The sequence below is a fragment of the Empidonax traillii genome, unplaced genomic scaffold (assembly GCF_003031625.1).
Source record: "Empidonax traillii isolate 1590-97213 ecotype Southwest subspecies unplaced genomic scaffold, ASM303162v1 scaffold591:size1139884, whole genome shotgun sequence".
In the NCBI taxonomy this organism is placed as follows: domain Eukaryota; kingdom Metazoa; phylum Chordata; class Aves; order Passeriformes; family Tyrannidae; genus Empidonax; species Empidonax traillii.
The window spans coordinates 855,202-881,811 of record NW_020955784.1 but is presented as its reverse complement, the minus strand read 5'-3'; the positions used below and the strand labels follow the sequence as shown (position 1 = coordinate 881,811).

General features: G+C 37.6%; 2 protein-coding genes across 4 annotated transcripts in view; one reads left to right on the top strand and one right to left on the bottom strand.

Annotated features, from left to right (window-relative positions):
- HMGCLL1 (3-hydroxymethyl-3-methylglutaryl-CoA lyase like 1) overlaps nt 1–2,398 on the top strand; it is a 79,555-nt gene extending 77,157 nt beyond the window's left edge. The window contains exon 9 of the mRNA XM_027898316.1: nt 2,179–2,398. Coding sequence (XP_027754117.1) covers nt 2,179–2,187 — 9 coding nt within the window. The 3' untranslated portion in view covers nt 2,188–2,398. The remainder of the gene's footprint in view (nt 1–2,178) is intronic.
- Nucleotides 371–26,610, bottom strand: GFRAL (GDNF family receptor alpha like). 3 transcript variants are annotated; one of them, XM_027898313.1, is made up of 9 exons: nt 26,560–26,610; nt 23,250–23,384; nt 15,967–16,413; nt 15,204–15,260; nt 14,300–14,627; nt 12,109–12,368; nt 9,151–9,249; nt 3,579–3,660; nt 371–1,731 (listed from the first exon to the last, which is right to left on the bottom strand). In XM_027898313.1, the coding sequence occupies exons 1-9, from the start codon at nt 26,579–26,581 to the stop codon at nt 1,674–1,676; spliced, it is 1,488 nt and encodes a 495-aa protein (XP_027754114.1). In that variant the 5' UTR covers nt 26,582–26,610; the 3' UTR covers nt 371–1,673. The 3 variants fall into 3 exon arrangements, with proteins under 3 accessions (XP_027754114.1, XP_027754115.1, XP_027754113.1); XM_027898314.1 differs by lacking the exon at nt 371–1,731 and adding an exon at nt 2,160–2,253; XM_027898312.1 differs by lacking the exon at nt 371–1,731 and adding an exon at nt 2,461–2,587.

Genomic DNA, 26,610 nt, shown 5'->3' with positions numbered 1-26,610 from the left:
CAGATAAAATGCGTAAACAATCTCAAAGAAAATACAATTCCAGTATTCCCCCCTTCAAATGACAGTGCTGTAAGGCAAAAAATTACGCTCTCTCTCTCTAGCTCAATCAGTCTTCATTTCTTCACTTTGCAAAGTCCTAGCTCCAACAGAAAGGAGATAAATGCCACATCCTTACCCAAAAAAACCTTGTGTCCTGGGAATCTCAAGTCATCAATGAGACTTAATCTTCCTCATCTGGGAAGATGTCATATTTCAGGGGAAACATTTTTAATGATGAAGCTCTTACAAAAATACTGGTTTTTCATCATGATTGGATTCAAAGATCCTAAAGGCCTTTTCCAAACTAAACAATTCTATGATTCTGTGATCACAAAACTGTTCATGAAGCAGTCTAATCATGATCACCTGAATACAGATCATCCCAGCAGAAATTCCTTTATTTAATAACACCTAGATACAATTGTCAGAATGCAGTATCACTAGGAAATATAAATCAAAAAAATACTTTTTACATGCATAATGGAGGAAATGTACTTTTTCCATTAAGCATTGAAGAGAGCCTGTAAAATCACAGAAGCAACACAATAGCCACTAAATATCTTGCTGTCTTTCAGAGTAACTCACATACTTATCCTCAGTTTTAAATACATTTTACGTTACAGTGTGAATTTTGCCCATATATGAGTTGTAATTCTAGTGTCTAAATATAAGATAATTAGAAAACAGAAAGCTTCTAAGAAGGAGATTTTTTTTTGTTCTTGACTAAAGTTTAGTTAAATCTGTATTTAAATGGCTCTCTTCAGATTTTGTGATGTGGAGGCTTTAGCATTGTGTCATTGTTTTTTGAAGTCAGACCAAAAACCAGCACAAGGTTCATGTCATAAGTACATTTCCCACATAATGTTTTTACCCAACACTGATGAGAACATACTCTCAACAGTATTTTAAGTTTGAACTTTTTCTACTTTACTTTTCAGATGGAGAATAAGAATATACCACTTTAAAATACTAAGCTAAGTGCTGCAAATTGCTGGACTGCTAAAGGAGATCTTTTTAATTAACAAAGTAACTTCATTTTTCTGTTTCTGTATTTTTGTCCAAATGCTGACTTAGTAATGACAAAATATTTGACTGCAAAACAAGAACAAGTTTTTTTTTTTTGTTTTCGCAGATCATAAAGACAGGGAAAATGCATATTTTAATAATTGGTAAAAATTTCTAAACCTCTCCCCAACAGAACTGCACACTTAAGATTTTGCTCTCACACTAATCATTTCACAAGCTAACAAAGTAAGAAGCAAAAGTCGCACTGAAGAGTAGAGGTCCCTGCTTTTCTGACCAAATAAATTTCTAGCCCTACATCAGTCATTTGTCATAGTTAAAACTGGAGCTGAGTTACATTTAGTGATAATTCAAACAAAATTAAAATTAATCACATTCAAAATAGAATTAATCAGATGCTATTTTAACAGACAATACATGTGCTACTCATTGGTAACAGCTGAATGAGAAATGCCAGTTGATTATCCTGTGCTCACCAGAACCAGACTGTTACCAAGATTTGACAAAGACCGCTAATTGGTAATAAACATAAGCTTAAATCTAGCCAAACAACTCAGCTACAGGGAGAAGTCCAGAGCTCAAAGCCAGGAAGTGGAATCCAGAATGGTGTGTTAGGGACCATGACTCCCAGTACAGTGCAAGGGGAGAATAAGGCACTTCGGGTCTTTCCTAGAGGCAATGAACAGGAAACACAGATAATGAGATGGATCACAGCTTCTCTCTTCAGAAGCAGGCACTTCAGCCACAAGCAAGTGGCTCTCTCCACTGGGCATTCAGACCACAAAATGCTTTCTAAACTTACTGTATTCAACGTGGCAAACCGCACTCATTTCTTTTAGAAGCATATTGGAGCAGAAATTAAAACCAGTTCCAACAACATTTTGGGGTCAAAGTAGTAGTTCAGATAGTTATTTCAGATCTGAAAGGGGTTGTAATCCTGATCTTCTCCTATCCCACAAGTGCTCCACCACTGAATTACAGGCAGCCTACCTGCTGCCTTACAAATACATCAGGAACTTGGTATCTGGGAGCTTATTGTACAAACCTATCACATATGTGCTCTTTATCAGTTCTCTCAAATGTTTTTGAGTTGATTTTTTTTTTTCTTTCTTCCAGATGAGCTGAGATCAGAAGGGTGGGCTTCAAAGACTGCCACTGCTGATACAGCATTTATACCGCTGCCATGTTCATCTAAAAATATAGGCTATGTGCAGCTCAGGGACAGATCTACGCAAGTAAGAGAGAGAGAGAGCACACTTCTACCTTTTTTTTAGCTTGTGAAAGGTTTTGTATGAACTAATAAATATAAAAATATTTAGTATTCTTAACTACAAAATTCTGCAATTTATAGTAGTTTTTCTAATATATATTTTATTATCACATCTGTACAGGCTGGCTTTCAAGAATAGTCTTAAAAAGCATAAGCAACAGAGTAGTTCATCTGTGATTTTTATAATGGGCCATAAATGTTTCAGAAGAATGGTCTGGCAAGAGACTTCTTGACTCATATTTTGTTCTGCAGGCTCTGAAAACAAAGAATGTGCATGTCTTCAACCATAAACTGTACAGCTTTTGGTTTGAACTTTGGTTTAATTGAAATCAGTGGCAAAATTCCCCTCTTCTTATGATGAACACTGTGCTAAAAAATAATTCACTGCATTGTTATTAATGCACTGTTCTTTCTTCCATCCTCTGTATTCTTTAAATCTGTTTTATTTATATGCTGATATTCCCGTAACTGCAAACCTAAAGAGAAGGCCTCTGTTCCCATATATTCTTGATTTGCTTTTTGCATTTTTCTACATGATTCCTTTGATCTGCCTCTGAATTGAATAATGAAATTTGACTCAGTATCCCTTCCACTATATATAGCTCCTGCTACATCATGTTCTGTTACCTATCATCTGACAGTGTAATTCTTGAAATCTGGCCATTTAATTTTGTTCAAGAAAATGTATCATTTAAGAGAAGGCCATATTCATTTAACTAAGTGAATGCACATTTCTGTTTTCTTACCAAGCATTGGTGTGTGGGCAGTTTCTCATATGGGGCGGGGGGTGGGAGGGGAGGATGGTGGGGATGATGGGTGTTCTTCACAGAATCCTATCAGCAAAAATGGCATTTGGCAAGAATATTAACTACAATACCAGCATTCATGGTTTGGTTTCTAAATATGTTATAATGCTGAATATTCTCATTTCCTTTTTGCATTACTGCTGCCTGCTATGGGGCTAGGAAGGTAGCCTCACGGAATTTTTGAATTCAGATTTCACCTTCCCCTACCATGGGACAGGAAATGAAACCTCCTAAAGCCCGGGATCTCTGCATGAATGGAGGGCATTGTAGATATGCATCATATTTCACTCTTCCCTGCTGACACCCGCAATGTCAGTTCTTTCCATCACTCAGACACGCTGGACTGTTTTTAAAGATAAACGCAGTGTCCACCTCAAAACATTTTATTTTCTGCTTTTCCAATTTCCTAGAACCCGTGATTAATATCCCTATCAAATTACCTGATGTTGAGGAGAGTCAACAGGACTATTCCTAGTATGAGAGCTATGCAGGAGGAGTAGGCAATAATGTAGACTGTTTCACCTATAAGTAAGAAACACAAAACAGACATGAAGTGTTTACTTTCTCAGTAATAAGAATCAGATTTGAGATCTGAACTGGAATGCATACATATGTAAGCTAAAATAGCTATCAATTTTGACATAATTAATTAAAAGGAGGGGAAACACCTGAGTGGTATGTCAACAATAGGAATAACTCTTCCTTTGCCAGTTGGTACAAAGCAATTTTCAAACTTCTTTTAGTAAATACCAGCTCCAATAGCACTTCGTACGTGTAGCACTACCTTTTACTCTACTCCAGGGGAACAGCTTGTTACTCTGATTTGTGTTTTGGAGTATTCTCCCTATTCATTTTAAAATGTTAATTTTTTCTGTGTATCAGAGCAGACCTGGCTCCTACTTACCTTCAAGCCTTCTTTTCCTTTTTCACATATTACAGTAATTACAGTGTGCAGCAATACTTGATCTAGAATCAAATTAATGTAAAATGGGATTTAGATTTAAACTGTGTTTGTGGGCCCCATTCCCATGGAGTTTCCTCTTTCTCTTAGGCTTCTCACCAAAAAGTCACTTAGGTGGCTTATGTGCTAAAAATTCCAGCTGTTGAAAAACTGGGAGCTGTTTCAACTTTTGTTTTCCAAATGAGGAGAAAGTTATTTTTCCTGAAGGAATGAATCCATCAGCCTTGATCAAATATCTGAGGAAATGTTTCAGTTGAGAGTGTAAAGTAAGCCCTGGTCATGGAATGGAGAGGTGTGGAGGTTAGATGACAAGAGAGCATAAATGCAGAGCTGCAAACATAAACCACAAGACCCTTCTGTGACTTTCCTGTTGCACTGTCATGTTTATACAATCAAATAAGTTTCATTTACATAGAAACTCAAACGTAGAGAGCCTCAGCTGTTCCCAAGCTGCTCCACCTTACATAGCTGGTGAAACATTCACTGAAGAAGAAACGGATTCCCGGCCTCATCACTGGGCCACTTATCTGGGCTGTGAGAAGGCCAAATTCCGGTCTCTGAGTAAGTTATCAGTTATTATATGTCTTGTGTGTTGTTTGTGCATATGCACACACACAAACCCTTAATGAGACATTTCTGTATACACTGCATAAATGCAGCAGATGTAGCATGCAGTGCTACAGGCTGTCTGGATGCTGGAGCAGCTCCAGGAAGAGAGACTGAATATTTATTCTGCAGCAGGGCAAGCAAGGAGTTGAAAAGGGGGTTGGATTTGCCTGGCTTATATGGTACGGTGGCACTCACTTTTTCTCGAAAAACTATCCCAAACTGAAGTTTTCCAATACAAGAAAAATTAAAGCAATGATTGAACCATCACAAGATGCACAGAATGAACATACCATTTAATCCAGCAACCTACTGAAAGATATTTATTACAGTAAATTTTTGAAGAAAGAGGTGTGAGGTCCCTCTTTGTCTCAGAGCAGGATTGCTAAAAACATATTAAAAACCAGATCAGCAGTTTAACCCACCTCTCAAGTTACAACATTGCTTTAAGATAATGAGTTTTTGCAAAAGAGTAATTTGTAGGCATTTTTTTTCAGTTTCTGAATCTTAATTGTACACACAGTCATTTTTTAAAACTTTTTACAAGTGCAAGAGCAGTTGCAGGAGTAACAGTTTCCTACTTTTTTTGAAGTGGAAGTGATTTTCACACATATTTTAGGCAAAAAGAATTTTTTAAAGTACATCACTTACCACAATGCTAGGAAAATTATTTTACCTTACAAGTTTTTAGGAATAACAGTCATAGGTCGATAAAAATGGGCTAATAAATTTTCACTAAAACATTGTGATATTTTTCTTAAAACATTTGTAAAAGGTGTTTCATTTTGATTAAAAAAACACTCTTAAGTGATCAAATGAAATAAAATGTTTCTATTTTTTTGGTCAAAATCTTAAAAAGTGCTGTGTTTTTGGTGAATTGCTGGTAAAAGAGACGGTGATAAAGTTCTGCTGGGAACAAAAGAAGGATGTTAGTGATGAGGTCATGCTAGAAACCATATATTTTCTCAGCGCTGCAGAGAAGTAAGGAAACTCGTGAGGCAAAATCTTGTGGCTGAAAAGCTAATTCTGCATTTTATATATTCTTTGTGGTTAAACTACCGGTATGTATAGAGACACAAGTGGATAGCTGGCATTTCCATGGGGCTGTGAGGTGCTGGGGTCACTGCTGTGTGCCGTGGAGGTGGCCCGTAGTCATGAGAAACTCGTGGGCCTTGTCACCTCATGGCAGGTCGATAGCAGGGCCTCCATGTCTGGCGTGATGTCCTCAGGGACACGACGGCTGGGGCTGTAGGTACCACTGGAGCACCAGCTGGAGCTGCCCACACAGACACACGGGCATTTCCAGTCACGAGGCTTGGCAGAGGGTAACTGTGGGTCAACAGCTGCAACAGTCAGTGGGATTGCACTCCACTGTAAATCTACCTGCTTCTGCATACACAGGGCATAGTCATCGAACAGATTAATGCCAGCTTGTGCTCAGAGGTTTCTTGGCTACCCACAGCTTGTCACAGGCGTTCTTCTACATTTATAAAACAGTCAGATGGACAATGTTTCATACCTTACAAATTGAAGTCACTGGAGCTGAACTAATCTCAGTTCCCAGAGCAGCTGGTATAATTATAGATAAACTGCGCCAATTACTTGTTTATCTAGATACTCAGCACAGCACAACTCCTCAGCAGAAAATATATGATAACACTACAATTTATGACAAAATGAGATTAATTTCAATAGCCTTGGGTCAAGCCCAATTTTACTGCATCTCACAAGAACAGGATAAATGTTCTGTATTTCTTGCTTTCTCTTCCATAAAAGAAACCCCTCACTTAGCTCCAAAGCTCTGTGCCGATGAATGTAAATGCTTATCTTCACACACTTTACTTTGAAAATCTTTTAAATTATGTGGATCTGTAAAACCATGAAGATAATTTGCACGGGATAAAGTCAAAACCAGGCTGAAAATGCATAATTAGGTAGGCAATACCAACATCTTTAGAGAGATTTCATCACTTTTATTTTCCAAAAATGGTTTTTGGATGTTGTTTCCAAAATGACATAAAATTCTGGCCCCATCTAAGCTTTCAGCAAAAGTCTCCTTAACTTTTATATGGTCATGACTGCCCATATCACATCTTGTTAAGAGTTGTATCAGCCCACAGATGACTGTGTTGACCTGTTCCCCCTTGAGAATGGGAATGTGTTTAAATCCAGTCAAGATTTTTACACAATCCTGGTATCATTTTTTTGCACCAAAAGATGTAATAATATTTTTTCAACTTCCGTGGTTCTATCAATTTGTAAATATATTTGGAAATATGCATGCATGTTTAAATTTACTGTTTATTATGAAAGACTTCTTTTATTAAAGCAGTCTTATCCAATGGGATGATTCTCAATGCTGCTGAGTAGAATGGAGAAATCTTACTGTTTTTTTGAACAGTAAGCTATTTTTTTGAGCAATAAAATGAAGAAAAAGCTGAAGAAATACTTAATTTCTTCTGAGCATTGTCATCTGTAGATGGTCATGCATTTCAACTGGTGAAAGGGTTTCTTGCATCTTTCAATGACAAATTAAGTAAAGGTTTCTTCTATTTTATTGTACTGACATCAGCAGATTGCATCTCCTGCTTTCCAAGCAGAAAATAGCCAAGAAGCAAGTATCTTCAAAAGCCTTCACACACACAAAAGGCCATATTTGACAACTGAACTGTTTTGCCTCTGCACCCTGAGATTCTTCTTGGGATTTGATTTTATTAAAGATAAATATTTTGTGAAGATGATAATTCCCTTTGCAGGCTGAGTAATGCACATTTACTAGCATATGAATCCAGGATGCTGGGTTGGAGTTTTGGCTGTGGGATTTACGAAACAATTTGCAATGTGGCTTTCATCATCAGGTAGATATCCTGAACCAAACTACTCTCCTTGCCTGGCTTCCTATGAGACTTTTATGGCTTAGAGAGTTCTCATCTAGTACATGACAGCTCCAATAGAAGGAATATTTTATTGTATAATTTAGGCTGGTCAGCGTTCTTTTTATTTTTCTAAGGCCATCCAAAGTTCTGTTAAGACTTCAAGGAAAGGTTTTTGGAAAGTATTCAGACTTCAGTGGGAACAGAATTAACTGGGTACAGGTTGCTTTTTGCAAATATTTATCTGAATCTCTGAGGGAAAGGCATAATACATTTTACCCACTGAAAGGGTCTGCAGTTAGAACTAGTCAAAGGGGTAAAATAACTTGCATTTTGCATTTTCTCACTTAGAGCAGGATTTCTTGTATTATGACCTGCATTATTTAATCACTAGAGTCTCGTTCCAGCAAGAGATTCAGGCTCCCTCTGTACTTGGCAAAACAAAGTCAATACTTGCAGAAAATGCAGTCCGAAAATCTTGGATTAATCTTCTTTTGAGGGTCCCTGACTTTCTTCTCTGGCTACACAGAGCACTTGGATGACATGCATGATTCTTAAGTAGTTTTAATGCTAACACTACAGCCAAATGCTTAATTATTCATTATTATTATTATAATATACAGGTCTCAGGAATCCCATTCCCTTAATCTATTATTATACTTCCCAGGTTGCTAACTTCAGCAAGAGTTGAAGGATGGAGAGGACAGAAGTCCCTTCATTTTGTACTACGTGCAGAGAGTGAATTATTTTATTCACTGTTAAAAGTGTTCTGTATGAACAATTCTGGAAACCAATTTTTATTAGTGTCTGGATTATTGTAATCTGTCCTCCACAAGGTATAACAGGTCATTCTCATTAAGTTAGTATTTGTGCATTAAGCTCTCTAGTGTTCTCACTCTGTAACTGAGTCCCTCAAAAGAAAATATAAAATAATATTATTTCAACAATGAGAAAATTTATATATTAATTCAGTATCCTTTAACTTTACGTTGCTTAACTGCTTACTGTAAATGCACTGAAATAAAAGCAGATACAGTTCTTCAGCCCATGGGATATCGTGATCCGCAATTGTGTGTCCTTCTTAAGTATGAGGAGGTAAAGACTGATGGAGGGTAACACAAGCCCCTTTTCAGACCACTTACTGTGCGTTCTTAATTTTGTTGTTGTAACTACCACAAAAAGTCAAGAGAGATAGAAGTAGGTGTGACATCAAAGCTAATAATTTGTAGTAATTACACATTATCACTACTGCTCTCTAATGACTGTACAGAGGGTCAGGCTCTGGGAGGTTTAATAACTTAATTTTCCCCAATTATAATCTAGTGATTGTGAGACATCTTTTTCAAAACCACTTATCAGAGAAATTGGTTCAGTCTCATTACCTTTATTTTGTGGTTACATAAGCTAAGCCAAACAAGTAGAGAGCCATCCAGGTTGAACGGGGGAGGAAGAGGTCGAGCTCACTTGCCTGAACTCACCCAAGGGACCCAACCTTTAGTCTTTTCTCTCCCACATGAGGGATATTTCAAGAGTACCTCTATGGAAATCATGAAGTGACTTGTCCAAACTCACCATTAATTGCAGAAGAATGGAGCTGTGCTCCTGAAGGTTTTTCCTCTGGCATTTCTGTATTTACCCAGCCAAAATCATTCTTCTGAACGGAAATTTGACCTGAATATTGGAAAGAAATTACCCATTCAAAATATTGGAGTTTGATATTTTGATAATCATCACAGCATTTGTAAAGGGAGTTTTAAAAAATACTGTTTACTGATACTCGATGAACAAGTTGAATGAGTGCGTAACAGCTTTTCCTTTCCCATCTCAGTTAAACCTCCCACGTAGTTTGTCTTATGGGGGACAAGCACACTTTGAAAATATTCTCTGCCACAAAATAGATCAAGTTCTCTTTCACATAATCTATTTTAAAAATAGGCCCACCAGAAGAATTGGGCCCATCAAACCAATATAAAATGATGAGAAATGGGTTGTACTTAGAAGTAACTTCCAAAATGCAGAGTTTATTCTCCAACTGAGTTGACAGACATCAATACATTTTTTCACAAAGGCCTATTCTCGTAATTTCATGAATATATCTGAAAATATGCATCTTCTGTTGAACTGAAAAGTAGAGGGTTTACCTAAGTAGAACAGTTTATAGCAGGAGGCTAAATCATACAAGACTCTGCATGGTCACTCACATGAACTCTAAACTGAGAATTTTTTTTTTCCCTTTAGGAAGGAAAACAATATAAGAGAGGCTCATTTTCAGCCTGGAACATTGTCCAAATAGAAACAGATCCATGCAATTAATTTTTTTTTCTGTTAGATCCAAATGTACAACCCAGAGTTAAAATATTCTGGAAGCTTCAATTTTTGCTTTCTCTCACTGACATTTTTGTTTATTCTGTGACACCAATCCTACATTGGCACTGATCCACACTGTGCTTCTGCCTCATATAGCAGCCAGTCACAATTCTTGCCTTTTATTGAGTCTGCAGCAAATATAATCCTGTAAGCACAGCCCCGAGAGCATCTGCTCATAGCAAAGGCAGTGCCATGCAAGAGTAGGAAGATGAGATGGTGTAAACACCACTTGTGGGTCTGTTCACACCAGTTCTATAGGCAAAGATTCCTTTTCCTAGCCCTGGGTATTTGCCTGTTCAGAAAGACATCAGTGTTAAAAATCACTGCCACTGTAAGAGTGAAAGTCATCCAAAGTTCACCCTCAGGCCAGATGAATGAGTTAGCAGAAGGGGATGGGTGGGCTCTGCAACAGAGTAGTCACTCCATGTCTCTGAGCTGCCTTCAGATAAAGGCATTAAATATGTGCCTTATAATAAAACCCATAGTCATCACCATCATCAGTTCAGCTGCATTACAACTAGGCATCTAGAAAAGAAAAGCAGCAAGATTCACAATAACCTGCAAATGTAGAGTAGGTACTGATCCTTTACTCAGCCAAAGGTCCTGTTTCCCCTAAACTAGTTTTGTTTAACTACCAGGAAATTGTTACACCACATGAGCACGTAAGCTTCTGTTCTTCAATCTCAATTAGGTTAGGGAAGTTTCAATCACAAAAAAACCCAAATCATTTTATCCTGAGGCTGCTTCAGGGAATGGCAAATTATGAGCAATTATTTGATTATTCTGACATGAGGATCATATTTTCATTTTTTTAAGTAAAGAAATAACTAACACAACAATGTCTTCACTCATTTGGACCATTGAATTCAGCTGTGAAGAAAACAAATAAATAGCATTCAAAAGCAAAACCACTGCCAGTATTCTCAAATCTAAGTGTGTCCCCTGCTTTTCCATGGGAGTTGTTACATGATTTTTAATATTTTCTCAGAGTCTGAGTTTGAGTAATGATCAACTAAATTAAGAGCAGTGTTTCAGCAACTTTATTTCTGGGTAGACTTGGAGTGACAGGAAAGAAAATTACACTCTTATCAGTGGTAACATTTTGGTCACTAGAATTAAAAAAGCAGCTAATTCCTTCAATGAAATGAATGCACACAATTAATATATGTTTTCAAAAGAAAGTCCATCAGACAGAACTATGAAAGAGCCATTGCTTTTCACTGTAATCTTTAGATACAGTTACCTCTCCCAAGACAGTTTGAGAATATATATAATTACATGTAGAAGATGACTGGTAAAAGGTATGATGCACTAGCAAGTAATATATCCTAAGAGGATTTATAGCAAAAATAGCTAGTGTATAATATATAAACATAGCAAAATAGCTAGTGTAATAGATCAGAGATTTGAGAGCAGGATATTCTGATCTTTGATCTGGTCAGTGGACCAAACATCTGGATGATGGAGCATTGCAAAGGTGGCAGATGAACCTTCAGGTTCAGTTTTAGGCTGCAGGAATCCAAGGAAACCACCTTGCGATGTAGAACCACACCATGATGTGACCCATGACACTATAAGTGGGGACAAAAAGGAGCTTTCCTTTAAAGGTACACTCCTGGTTCAGACTAAAACATTAATATTTGTACCCATATTGCCATTTATTGCATTAGCAATTCTCTCCTAACTAAAAACTTGTCAAGGACCTTTATATTTACCAAAAATAAGTAGTTGATTTATTTAGCACATAAAAGGTAATACTGGTTCTGAGAAAGTGTATACATTTCATCTGAGTTAAGCCCAGTGTTTTTACTGAAGACCAAATCGTAAAGCCTCCATTCCTATATAAAGTCATATTTAAAAAAGTTAAGTATTTTCTGTGGAATGAAGTTAATTGCTAAATAAGTATAAGGTAGACTAATATTTAGACTCCAAGAAGAAAAGAAAGAAAAACAACATAGTACCTCATATTATTTGTAAAAAACGGTGTACCAAAGTACAACATTAGGCCAATGACAGGAAGGTTTTTGACTTCTTTTAAAAAAAAGCTGCAACTATAAATCTCGATGAAATCAGTGGTAGCAAAGTATAGTAAAGATTTGGTGAAAGCAAGCGTCTTAATACTTTAAAAAATAATCATTCTTAGAGGTTTTATGTGTTACTCACGTAACTCACTGAAGCAGGATTTGCTGTGAAGCATGTGATGGAAGAGCTTGCACAAAGACTGCTCCACGGGAGGCAGATTCTGGCAGGTACACTCCATGTGCAGCATCGTGCCCCACTTGCTAATGTAGGCTGCTTTGCAATCAGCATTTGCAGAACAGGGCATGTCATCCTTGATTAAAGTTTCAAGACAAGCTTCATCATCGTAGCATTTCTTTGTCACATGTCTCCAACACTTCGACTGAAAAGTTGTGTATTTTTTCCTGGTGAAAAAAAAAAAAAAAAGAAGAAGTATACAATGACACTCTAAAAATTGTGATTTCAAGAAAAGACATTTAAGGATCACCACTAAAAGAGAGTGTATTTCCAAGTTACCACTTAAGCCTTAAAAAATTCCAATATTCAGTGATAGCTGGTCTAAATTCTGCTCTGATTCTGAGAAAAAGCAACTGCTCTTCTAATCAGCACCTGTGGATATTTCCCCAGCAAAACACAGTGTGAATTCCAACAGTCTCTGATACTCAGAGAAAAAGTGCTGATAGGGGAATTAGACCAGTCATCACAATGAAAGCACACCAGGTGCTGTTCTAGTGGATCAGTTTGTTGGGCAGTGTGAAGGAAGAATGAACACTCAATTTATTTTACATTAAATAATCTACATTCTATGTCTACCCCTTGTCCCCCTGAATGCTAACAAAATACAACATTTCCAAGGCTCAGGAAAGTGTAAAGTAATTCAACTGAACTTAAAGATTAATTGATAGCCAAGATAAATTACATGAAGAAATAACTTGTTCCCCAGATCAATAATCTCCAGTTTATTGGCTCTTAGGATGGAATAAAACTGGCCTTTAATGTACTGTATATGACAATAGAAAACATCTATTATTAATTATCTGTAGATATTAATTAGAAACAAATTTAGCACTTATATTATTTGTTAGGAGATGATAAAGGTAAACTCTTGTATATTGTACATTAAGATATTAAAATATTTTTCCCTAATCATAAAATTAGGTTATTAATTTGCTGTTGATATTGTGTAGTGGCTATAAGCAAGTCACATGGAAAAGCATAAACGGTTACAATACTGGTTAGGAAACCTCTGTAAATATTGTCATTACACAAGCTAAGTTTTCAAAGCAGATTCCACCTCTGTTCAAAGGAATTATTTTTATTCATCTCCTGATTTACAGATGTGCCTAGCCATAATTCATAGACTAATTTTGCTAATCATATGCACTTATTGTCAGTGCCAGGAATTAATGTTCCCAAAATAATGGGGACTTCAGAAATTCTCAATTATGATATTACATGTTTACACAGGTACAGACATACATTTGTAGCCCAATTCTTTTGACATAAAAAGAGGCAATTCCCACTGACGTCAACCTAAATAATCTGCACAAAACCAAAATCATCTTTTGGCCTCCGGGTATGTTGACTGAAGGTTAATTTGAGCACAGCTTTGAGCTAAAATTCAGGTCTAATTCACAAGGCAACTGGTAACAAAGCTGAAAATCAAAGTGGGCCAACTGACCATCCAGAAATGGTGGCAATTAAGTAGAACTACAAACATGGGCTAATCCTACTGCATGTTTTTTAAACATAAATCATGAAAGGGCATTATTCTTCCTAAGTCTGATGTTCTGTGCATGTTTCAGGCCAGCTTTTTGCAAGAATCAGTATGCTTGAGAGCAAGGGCGTAAGACAAAAGTTTTCTGAACAGGCCAAGTTGGTTGTATGGCTGTTGGGTACAAAGGGTCAGACTCTGCACTTGGAAAGGTAATTAACCAAATAATCTTTATCTGGTCTGCTGCACCACTTGGGCAAACTGCTAGAGAGCAAAGGTGCAGATGGGCAGGTGTTATCTGGAGAAAGTGATAATGAAAATACGCAACAGTACTGTTTGTCCAGCAGAAATGGTGTTATGTGTCATGACACAGAGGCAGAAGAAAAGCCCACGTCAGATTGTAGACCTTTCTGAAAATTAATCTTTTCAGTTAACTTGTGAAATTACTTCTGGAATTACCACAATTGATGCAAACATCTGTGAAGATGTCAAACACAGCAGATTCAGTGCAGAAAATAATTTTGTTATAGATGATATATATAGCATTTAAATATATAAAAACAATTTGGCCAAATCATTACTCAAAAGCACCTTCCTGTGCAAAATATTTCTACTACTAACCTGCACGATTCATTCTCTTCACACATATGGATTACGTTCAGGCACGATGGGGCTGGAACTGCAGTAACTGCACAGGGCTTGCCATGGAGAAGTTCTTTGGCTCTGTGGCAGGATTCATCGTGCTGGACACAATCACAAAATATCATCATTTGAGCAACTTCGAAAGGCATGTTTTGATAGAAGAACCTTATGGCTGCTTGACATTCTTCCATGTTGCACTTCTTATTTACTGAGCAAACTTTAAGGTACAGGGACAACTGTTTGTTACATACTTCATCTTCAACGCACTCCCTGTTCACATCCAAACAGGTTCTATTTGTTGTGTACACTAAAAAGAATAACAGTTTAAAAATAAAATCAGAAGAAAATTTTTCTCAAGTGACGACTGGTAGTCATCCTGTCTGCAACATTCCCAGTAAGAACAAGTCTAACTCCCAAAAATTCTGATCCAGCTCTTCCAGCAATGCTTCTTTTAAGCCTGTTGTGTAATTTTTGTACTTCTCTCTTCCACTGCTTGGCCCTCATAAGGAACCCTCCTGAAACTGCTGAAATCTCCATTGTTATGCTAGGCTATGTTGTAAGTAATGTAGAAGAGAATATAAACAGCATTTCTCTGCTTTCAAAATTAGTTTAGGTATTTCTAGACTGGGCTGTAAACGTTACAAAAATATATTAAAAATTCTGTCCCTAAAATGTTTATGGGATGAGATTTTCCTCTGTAAATTTAAGGATCACGATTATTACCTGGCATTTTTGAGTTCTTATCTACCTATGTTGGATCTGTTGACTCCCTGCTCATTCATCTGAATCGAAAGTATTAGTTTTAATCTAAAAGTACATTGTACACTACCTGAAAACAGAACTAAAATGATTTATTACGATTCATAAGTAAATTCAGACTTACCCTGTTTCGAGAGAGAAGATAAACCCCATTGTACTTTTGTTTCCATACTAAGATTGTCTAGAAGAAAAAGATACAGACACAGGCATAAATGATAAATCATGTCTCAGTTTAGCTTTTTAACTTTAAAGTATTGGCTGTCTTGCTTGCATAGTGCCAGTAGTAAAAATGAACAAGAATAAAACAAATTAGCTTCACCAAGTAGGACCCATTAACAAATTCTAAACCCTCTATTACATATATTCATAAGTTTTGAGATCAAAGCACAGCTTATCAAAGGCTGCTGATAACATTCTTTATGTAATTACAGAACCTGTGAACTCAAGAAGAGTTTTTCAGAGCTTCTCAGTGCATTATAAAGTCAGATTTCTTGTGAATAAATAAAAGCCAGAGGCTTTAAAGTCTTCATCAGAGGACTAGTTTTCAAATTGAACCAGCTGCTTGTCATGACCTAAAGTCAAGGCACGTAGACAATTTTTGCTATTAGAAAATTACTGTTAATGGTCTTATAGTGTTTCTAGTCATACAGAAAACCTAAAATGGAGTGATTTGGGTCAGGTTGTATCAAATTAACATGTTGAAGGACAGTAGTATTTGCACCCAGGCTATCATTTTTCTATCATATTGTGAGTTCATTTATAAATAGGTCTTTCAAAATGAACTCACTTTCAGTGTTAAACTATAAAGGATTAAGAAAACCTTTTTCACAGACTGTGGACACTACGGTTATGTATGAAAGCATTCAGACTGCTGGAATAACACTAACCTGTGTCAGTGACCAGATTTTTCTCATCATCAACATCAGCATTATAGTTGTCATCATCACTGTCGTCATCATGTCCACTGGGTGCTGAAGGTTGGCTCTCTTGAAAGTATTGTACACAAGGGTTGTTAAATATTCCCTTCCATATTTTAATGCATCTCATCTGAAGTGGCTCTGAGCACTTGCACCGTCCCAGCACTGTTTTCATCAGTTCTTTCCATGCTGACAAACATTCCTGGTTGATCATTGGAAACCTGCATTTGGCTGCATCTGCCTGGCACGCTCTCTGGAAGCTCCTGTACAGGGCAAAGCACGAAGGGTCCTCTCGACAGCGTTGTTTTGCAACACGGCAATCGCTCTCCAATTCTTCTGAGAGCCTTTTGTCTTTGGGGTTTCTGTGCTGCCTAAAACTCAGTTCAGTGTCTGAACCTGAGAAAGATTCCAAATATTCTGTTCAAATAGGTACAAACAGAGCTATAAATCAAATGGAAGATGAAGCATCATCACAGATCAGCACAAAACAAAACTGTCTTAATGCAATACAATGAATGAAACAGCCCTAGTTTCATTCTGAGCTGTATTTAAACATATAATAATTTCAGAGTCTTGCAGACTAATGAAGCTTACTCATGTGTGCTGTTAGCTGTATAGTACAGTCCCCTTTAACAATTCAGTTGCCAAACAGTATTAAAAGAAATCGTCACTAAAATTACTGCATATAAAGGGATATATTTCACATCATTTTAACCACCTACTGATTGGATATATCATGGATTATCATCTTAATCCAGTGCATAATTTGTAAAGCGAAAATCACAATGCCAGCAGACGGTTCATTCATCACCTGAAATAGTAATTTAAGTTAGACAGGGAGAATTACTCATGAAAGTACCTACCAACACTATATGCTATCGTTTGTAGGTAAACTCAACACTAGTGTAACTCCATATGAACTTTTTTTCTATACTAGTGAGAAATGTCATCTCAATCAGCAAAGAAATATAAAATTACTTCATTTTGCTAGAAGCAAAAGCCACTGCTCCAGCGAGATCAATGTCAAGTTTTAGACACCCATCCTTCTTGTTTGGGGAAAGGAGAAACAGATCAGGATATTATTTTCTCCACAATAAAGCCATATATTCTACTACTATTTGATGTATGCTGTTTGATGCCAGCGTGGAGTGAATGATCAGTGCCAGGAATCAACTCTGGAGCTCACTTTCCAGACTCTCATTCACTGGCTGATTTTAGCTCTCGTGTCAGCTTTGCTAATCATTATGCCAGGAGACATCGGATCACAAACTGCAATTTCTTCGTGCACTGAGTAATTCTCAATCACAGAGATAGGCTTTCTGAAGGGATAAGAGTTCTCAGAATAATAAAAAATAAATTGAGAGGAGCTGGGCCCATTGATTACAACAGAAATTTTAAAATATGCATTTTACATACTATGTACAGCTTTATGAAGGTGGTAACTATGTTTCTTACATCCAGTAACCTCTCCCAGATGTAGTGAAGGTGCTCGTACAAGGCAGTGTGACACAAGTGCACCACAGTGCATACCCATTCTGTCACACTCCTATTCATAAGGTGGCTGGATGTGTCTTTCTATACATAACCTAAACCCAGAGTACATAACCTCTAAACACATTATGTTTTCACTCTTGCTTTCCAGTGGATTGAGCAAGAGCCTTAGAAACTATCTGAATTTATCACATGCATTTTATTGTTTTTTTTTATTATTATTTTAAAGCAGATACAGAATTTCTTTCATATGGAATGTGAATACCATAGAAAAGACAAAACTAATTCGGCAGGGGGATTCTCAGATTTGAGAAAAATGTAAAGAAACTTGAATCCAGTTAAAATGGGGGTTACAAAATTTCTTGGTTTGGTCTTTGTAATTAAAACTTTATGTTTAGTTACCTTTATTAATGCTGCACTGTTTCCCAAGCAAAGTCGTGATGCTACAGATATTGTCTGTAGTGCAGACACAGTTTTTAAATTCTGGGTATTCATCAGCCAGGACCTGGATGATTCTATTACATCCAACAGTGTCTTCTGCCTTGCACTTATTACCTAGAACTCACCATTAAAATTATAATGTTGTTAATGTTTATGAGCGCTTAAGGGATATGTTTACATAAAACAATTCAATTGAAGCACAAAAATAATATGCTTTGCCAACAGAACATGACTTGCACTTAATTTTGTTTGAAAACCTGTCGTAATTTACAAAGTTTAAATAATATTCAGAGTAATATAATAAAGTTGTGAGTACAATATTACCTTCTTTTATTTGATCTGACCCATTGCCAGAATATCTGTTCTCATTTACAAAGTACATAAAACCTTTAACTCACACCTTTTATTCTAAGTAGATGAGGCACAGAGATCAAATTGAAAAGGTGCAAAGGAGTGCAGGGGCACATCCAGAACTAAGGACAGGAATTCACAGGGCAGGCTAAGGCACTGCCACATAAGAGAGTGTGAGGGAGAGGAAAGAGATGGCAGACCTGTGATAATCGTGATGCTAACCCCAGGATGAGGAGATGTCAGCACTAACTCAGATTCTCTCACTCATGTCAGGATTGCACGAGCCTACAAATGCCATTTGGATATACCCTTGGACAGCTACTCTACAAAACCACTTCACTGCCTGAGATTGATAATAAATTTAAATTAGTCCACGAATATTCTGATTTTTAGGGTTTTTTAAAATAAAAATAAGAGAGAAGTTAACATAAAAAAATATGCAGAAGCCCTAGGTTGCCAGTCCAGTTTTAAGTCCATTGCTTGTGTGTGCACTTGGACTCAATGACAAAGACACTCACACAGGCTGTCAGGTCATATTTTCCTTGTATGCGTAATATAAGTAAAGAGCATGTACTAGCTTGTATATTAAAGGTAAATCAATGAACCCTCCACATTATGAGCTAAAAGTTTATCAAAGTATTTTATTATTTACAATTCATTAAGAAAGTCACATGTTACTTAAGAAAGTTACGTAAGAAGCAGTTTAATATCATTTAAGATAGTTTTATTTTGTTAAAGCCATGATGTGCCTTGTCAAAACAGGTGGGCAAGTCCCCAAAGCAGCACATTTGCTCTCTTCACCTCATAGATAGTATCTCACAGTATGTCAGATAAGGAATATGTGGCTCATGAGATCCAAGCAGATCACAGGGCAGCACAAGGATCAGTTTTAATCTACCAAGCACATCGGCTATTTTCTCTGCCCTTTGAACATTGCTGTCTGGCTTCCTGCCTTGCTGCTTCCCCTCTAGCCTGGAGCAGCAGAGACTGTGCACTCCAGTAAAACTGCAAAGTGAGAAGCCATGTGTCACCACCACCATGGGCAAGCTCTAATGTGATTAGTTTTAACATCATTTATATATTGTTGTCACAAACAGCAGTGGAAAGCAGTCTAGGCAAAGTTCTGCAAGAGGAAACTGCATTTTGCCTGTGCCTGAAGGAACGAGAATCAGCTATTCCAGAAGGCACATCCACATCCTGCCACCCCTTTTTTAGTGTCTGCACTGCCCTTTCTCCAGTTGCTGTTGCTAAGGAGGGTTTGAGGTGTATCAAAATATGCACATACAGGGGAATGTCACAGGCCAGCAAGAGCTGCAGCTCCCAGCCCCTGTTCCCACTTAAACCCTTGTATAAGCAAAGTAGGAGGTGATGGTGCCTGGGCTTGCCTGTATCTCTCCAGCCTCATCTTTAACTTGCCGCCTGCATTTTCAGAAGTAGAGCATGAGAAGATTTACTGAAGGTCATGGACACAGAATACTCCCTGACCAAGAAACTAGGGTGGAAATAATATGGTGACATGGGAACTATGGAGGCTCAAGAAGGTGGGTAGATATTCTCCTCCATGTTTTATCAAGTGAGTAAGGGATAATAGAAAATTTCAGGAGAACAAATGTCATGGGTAGAAAAAGAGAAACAAAGATCAGGAGGGGCATGGGTAAAATTAGCTTATTCACAAGATTTATGACTGTCTTCTTTAATATCTTGAGGACACTTCAAGGGTGGACGTGAATAGAGGCAGAAGAATAAAGCCCATAAAACCCAGCATATCTTATACAGCACCCTAGCCTCACTCAGCTCACCTGTGTTCATGACACTAACATGTCATGGTAAGAAGTCAGGCACAGGGCTGAGTCACAGCAGCTGACAACCAGAGATGAGAGGAAGGTTGTTAGGGCTATGAACATACAGATGGCATAGACAGAATCAGGAAGCACATCAGATTTATGGGGTTCCCTTGCCTGACTTCTTGACAAGTGTGTAGAAATAACCTATTATCAGTACTGGTCTGTTTGTACACTCTAATGATTCAGCTGTGATGAACAGCAGAAAATATTTTATTGCTGGTTTTCAATTATTGCTGCTTTAACAGTGATTAGTTCTAGGTAATATATTTTATCTTACACATATGCTTCCAAGGCATTTCCCCCCCTCAAAATAAAAGCCCACTTAACCTAATGTTTGGCAGCTGTTATCCATAATTAGATTTATTTATTGGTACATAATTCATGCACACAGGACCACACACAGAAACATGACAGAGTAGAAACTGACACTTCCAGAGTAATAATCTCTGTTATTGCACAGTCAGCTCTTCAGTCGTCTCAGTGGGAATTGCATTTGAAAACTACAGAGGAAAGTCCTTGGTTTTCCCCTCTAGCACTGGTGAGACCACAGTCTAATTATTGAACTCATATCACAGAGTAGGAGTGTAATTATTATTTGTAGTTAGGTTTTGCATAAAGAAAACTAACAAAACAAATATTTGCCCCATTGGCTATTACCTTCATATATCTGTGCTCAGAACTGAAGGGCCTTTTCCATTCCTGTAGTTCATCCATGAAGTTTTTACACTTGCACATGACAGACAGTATAATGTTACTCTTACTAATAATGCTGCTGGTAGATTTCTCTCTTTCCGTGAGCTCTCTAAGAGGTACCATTGGCTGTCTGACTGGATTTACATGCTCTGGGATCATGGCAACTAATAAGCACATTTAGTATAATTTGTCCTACACCCAACACAATAGCTGAGTGCTCTGCAATGCTGGAGAGTTCTTGCCAAAAGCTATTATCCTAAGGAAGCATACAGATGCAAAACCAAACAAGCAATCACAAGAAGAATTTATTTCTGTACGGTTTCTCTGGCTGAGTTACAAATACCTTTAAAATCAATGAATAATTATGTAGGATGATAAGTAAGATAAACGTTATATTATGGGACAACGCAGAACATCCAAAGGGGAGATCACGTAAGTAATCATGCTGGTCCATTTCATCTGGTTGCAGGGTATAATCATTAATAGGCTACAGCACAAATTCTGATCTTTATGTCAAGTAGTCTTGGTGCTAATGACTTTGTCAATGACGTGAGAGAAGCAAATTCAACTTGTTGTGATTTAGGGGAGAGGTCTGGTTCTAGAGAAATCATCTTTAGGTCACTTGAGCCTGAAAGTACTGCATATTCCAATACTTTTTTTTCTTTTTTGCAAATAGTAGTCGTATCTTTTGAAACTACTTCATTTCACATGAAATATTTAAAAGCTCAATAGAACATGGGCTGAAACTGATTTTCCTTGGGGACTGTTATAACTGTTATGTTATCATGTATTTTTCATTTACTCCATCTATTCTTAAAAGTATTCAGACATTCCGTGCAAAGCAGATAAGTATTTGGAAAAAGACACACTAAGAAGGACCTCTCAGAGAATTTTCTGTTTTAATTATTTTAAATATTGCCTTGCGATTTGGGACATTTGGGACATCAAATCTATGCAACAAATCAGACAGACAGAGGCGTTCATCCAGGTAGATTACACTGCAGGTGAATGTTGTAGCAATGGCTTATTGACCATGAAGCCAAGCAACTTCTGCTGCCTGTCTTCCTTCACAAATCAAAAGTTCTGACATCAAGACAGACAGAGGGGCATTCACAATGTCAATTCAGCTGCAGCTGAGGCTCACAACAGACTATGGCATCAGGACATAGCTGGTTCTGTTCAAATAATGTCATTGTAAGCAGAAGGGAGGTTTCCATGCAGATACAGATACCTCTACATGCTGCCCATGACAGCTGAATTCAGTCAGAAAAGAGTCCCTGGCCCCTATAATTTGCTAGTGCTCACGTAGCAGCGTATCAAGGCCCTTGACATGTATCAGTCAATAAAGGTATCACTACTAGCTATCAGACTATAGTGTGACTCTTCTGCTAACTTCCATATTCCCAGCACCTGGAAGATGAACACTCAACATTTAACAGCAAGGTCTTGGAGGGATTTAAAGGAAGAGAGAGGTGGTAAATGATAGCCAAGAATTGTTCAAGAAGATTACAGGTCTGTGGAGAAATGAACATTTTCATTTGAACAACCACAGAGATAAGGATGAGTTTCAGGTCAAATTTATAATACCTGGTCTTTCCCTACTTGAAACATAATTAATTTGGAAATAAAGCATCAGATATTGGAAGTGCAATAAAAAGAGAAAGAGACTGATTTTCTGCCCTCATTTATGTGAGAATCTGTTCAACAATTCAAGGAGGCTTAGCTGAGTTGTAACCTGCACTTTCTCATACTATCACTTCCTGCAAGTGAATTATTGTGACATGTAGGTACTATTCACTGAAGAATTACAGTCTGCCTCCCTAAAAACACAACTTCCTTTGAGGCTTTCTTTATTTGATTTGTTTCTTATTCCAGTGCAATATTTAAGAATTATTCTAACTACTACATTGTTCTGGGTATTGTGTGAGATTACAGAATCACAGAGCAGTTTAGGTTGGAAGGGACCTTAAAGATTATCTTGTTCCAACCTACCTGCCAAGGGCAGGGACACCTGCCACTAGACCAGGTTACTCAAAGCCCCATCTACCCTGGCCTTGAACACCTCCAGGAAGGTATCAGATCAACTCTTCCAAATTACGTAAAACAAAGTTGGAACTTCTTTCCAACTGCATACCGGTTTTGTTTATCTGGATCCCATAAGAGCATAATTTCTGCTGAATTCAGACTCCTTGACTTAGTTCAGACTCTGACTTTGTTCATAGCGCAAAAATTTCATTTATTGCTTTATTGAAGAGACAATATGACTTATTAAAATAGCAGGGGCCATTGTCAAAGATGTCGAAAGTTGTGTTCACAATTTTCTCTTTGAAATCTCATTGATTCATTCAGTTACCACAGCAATGCTGTGATAAACTATGAATATGTAACCATACAACAACTCAAAATAAAGATGCATACACCATAATGAATTACCTGAAATATTGCAGGCATCTTCAACAACATTCCAGACACTCTCACATCCATTTGCAGCATTTATACATTGCTCCCTCAAATGCAGACAGTCAGTAGTCTGGACAGTAGATATACATGTGAAATACACGAACAAAACTATAAAAACAGAATAAAGTGTTATATAGTTAATACAGCAGATATTGTACTGACCTTTTTCCTTCACACTTTTTTCCTTTTTATAGATTATAAATATACAATGTAATGTAATTTATCTATAGATTCAAGTTTTCTGTCAAGTTACTTTTTAACAGAACAAATCTTTCCCTCAGTTTTGCAACTGGAAAATTAAATTTAAAATTTCAAAGTTGCAGTGTGGAATATTTTGCATTGTTATACCCCAGTATTATAACATCAACCATAGCTATGTATGGCATCAGTGTAGAGACATATAGAAATTACTACAGTTCTGGGATCCATAATAAATTACAGAAAGACAGACAGTATAAAATTCAGAGGAAACAGCATTTTATTTGCATGAAATTTCACCAAGCTAGACTATACTGGAATTCCTATGAAAAAACTACACGAAAGAGATTTGACAGGTACACAACTGCTATATTATAAATGCAATTTTATAATAGAGTACTCTTCACTCTCTTTGTTTTTACTTCACAGATTCATTATTTCTTGAAAGCACCTCCCCATCAATTTATGTCTTTATCTGCTTCCCTGAGGGCACTGAGCCTGTTAATTGCATAAAAAAGTTATGAAACTGAAGACTGATATGGAGGTTCCCAGGTAAAAAATTTTAAAGCAGTACCACCTGTGACTATCAGTAGAAAATTAAATTGCCTTGCTAAGAAAAGGAAAATCACCTGTGGTTTCATCAACATTCCCATGGTAACCCAGCTTCTCATTTGTAACCATGTGTCTTTAATTTCTACAAAATTAAGTTTCAGACACTGATTTCAGGCTTTATCAAACTAGCTGCTGAACACCTGATGCGGGTGTTTTCCTTAGTTGAAAGACACAGCATCTCCCAGACAAAGCATCCTTTTTTCCCCCCCTCGTGTTTAGGTGAATTCATATGGAATTTGAGTAGTTTGCAGCATTGTTTAATTCCTTAAACATCACGTGCAAAAGGCATGAAATATTCCTTCAAGACTTGTCCAGACCCTACCAGTAGAAATTAAATTTTTCCACTGATACATTTTAGAGTAAGAAATTATGTATCAAATATTCATCAAAATAATCTTAAAGAACCACTACTGTTTAGAGGTGATGACATCCCTTCTGGAAATGATGTTTACCGATATAATAGTGCTCCTGGAGGGAACACTTTCTGGATGCATGTCGATAAATATAGAGCAACATTTAATACTTTATAATTGGCAGGTGCAACAGCATCTAGTGTGCCTACAAGCCAAAGAAGAGGCCATATGTGCTTATTATAGCCGGTGCTAATCCTTCCTCAGTTGTGAATATTCCTGCCAGTTCTCAGATCTATGCATGACTGGTGATGATTGCAGAGACTTCCAGACTGAAACACTCTTTTAGGCTGTGTTTGTATGTCAACCTTGAAAACCGATTGATAGAAACAGCTCCTGCTTCTTGACATTGAGGAACGGGCAGCTGGCCCATCCATAGGAAGAATTTTGGCTCATTAAGACAATATTTTAGTTCTGCGACTGCCTCCGAAAGGTCTGATTGTGAAATTACTATTTATTCAGGCAACAGAAGAAAAAAAGTAGTCAAATACTTAACAGGTGAAAATTACTCTCTCTCTCTCTGTATAAGACAATACAAAATTACAAACCCAGGAACTTATTAAGAAAAGGTACTTGGCTGGATGACGATTTGCCTATTTTGGAGGTACTGACATAACACAAGATTTACACATCTGATCAGGATTCACAGCACAAAGACTCTGTGCTGTCTCCCTCCTGTTCCAACAGCTTTTGAGGAGCAGTGGCTGAAAATGGATAGTCAAAGTAGGACTGACTGAGCAGCCAACTAGCAGCATCTGCTCCTTTTTAAGGATTATTTCAGACTGTTGCTTATTTCAAACCCACCTGCAAACTGTGCCCACAAAAACAAGAATATGCTTTTGCAAAATAAAGAGCTCAGTAGCATAATCTATGATTGAAGGCAATTCAGTCTAAGAAAGGGCTTCTCTAGGTCTAATGACATATTACGGATGTGTCATGAGCTTCCTTAGTACAGAGGAGTACACTGCCAGAAGTATACCTGAAACACTGTCCTATATGATTTTAGAATCCAGTGCACTATACCTTATACAATTGCTTAGATTTACAGTTATTACTTTAGTCATTCACTTTGGTTATTTACTCTAGAGTTTGGAATACTGTTTTCTCCTTAAAAGAGTTCAGGGCATCTTAGTAGCTAAAACTTTTACAGAGACCTATTTTGACAAGAAGACACATTTAAATTTCTACAGATGTCTGTACTTTTATGCAAGTGTCTATTGATTCACTGGGCAGGTGTAAAATTCCATGTTCTTTAGACTTTCGTATCTAAAGTGAGAAGGGCAGAAAAAAAAGAACATTTTAGCACCTGCATTTTGCAGATTGGGAACTGAGGAATGGAGGAATTACATTTCCCAATTCTGTAATCATAAGACTGCAGAATTATTCTCTGGTGGGTAATAATATCAAACATGAATAATATCAAACAAAGCTGTTGTTCCTATCCAATGGCAAGACCAGCAAGATAGCTAGCTCCAAAGGAGAATGGCAAACTATAGCCGAATATACTTCAAATACAGTTAAAAAGTAATAAAGGCCAATTTTACTCTGACAAGAGCTCGGGAAGAACTACCTAAAAATATTTTTGACAGTGGAATAAAAGTTTACAATAGTGGACTTTTCAGAATAGGGAGAACAACAGAAATAAATAAATAAACCAAAACAAAGCGCCAGAAATAAAAAGATACTTGTCTCATCGTATTCTCTTCTACCAAATCCTTCTTTGTCCCAGCTTTGTTGATTTTCCCTGTTCCTCCACTCCAACCCAAAGGCAGTGTCAGCAGCCCCCCCGTGTAGCACTGCCAGCACCCAGCGCTCTCCAGTCGGCAAACAAGTGGCTGTTTACTCGGACAGTCCCACCTGCGGGTCTCCCACCGCCCTGCCTGCCTTACCGCACCCCTGCTGCAGGGGCCGTGCTGCCGGACCCTGCCCGAGCCGCTGCGAACCGCGACAGCTCTCTGAGAGCACGAGAGACGATGGACACGAAAGGGGCACCCGCGGAGAGGAGCTGTGGGGAAGCGCGGGTCCGGGTGGGGCTTGGGTGCCCTCCTGCCCCCCGCACTTACCAGGGCCGAGGAGCGCGGCCATGGCCGGCCGGGCCGTGCAGCTCCGCAGGT

Coding starts and splice junctions, on each gene's coding strand:
- GFRAL (XM_027898312.1), bottom strand. CDS start 26,581: ATGGCCGCGCTCCTCGGCCCTG. Junction 23,385..26,559: donor GGCCGCGCTCCTCGGCCCTG/GTAAGTGCGGGG, acceptor CTGTTTTTATAG/TTTTGTTCGTGTATTTCACA. Junction 16,414..23,249: donor AGATGCCTGCAATATTTCAG/GTAATTCATTAT, acceptor CTATTTGAACAG/AATATTTGGAATCTTTCTCA.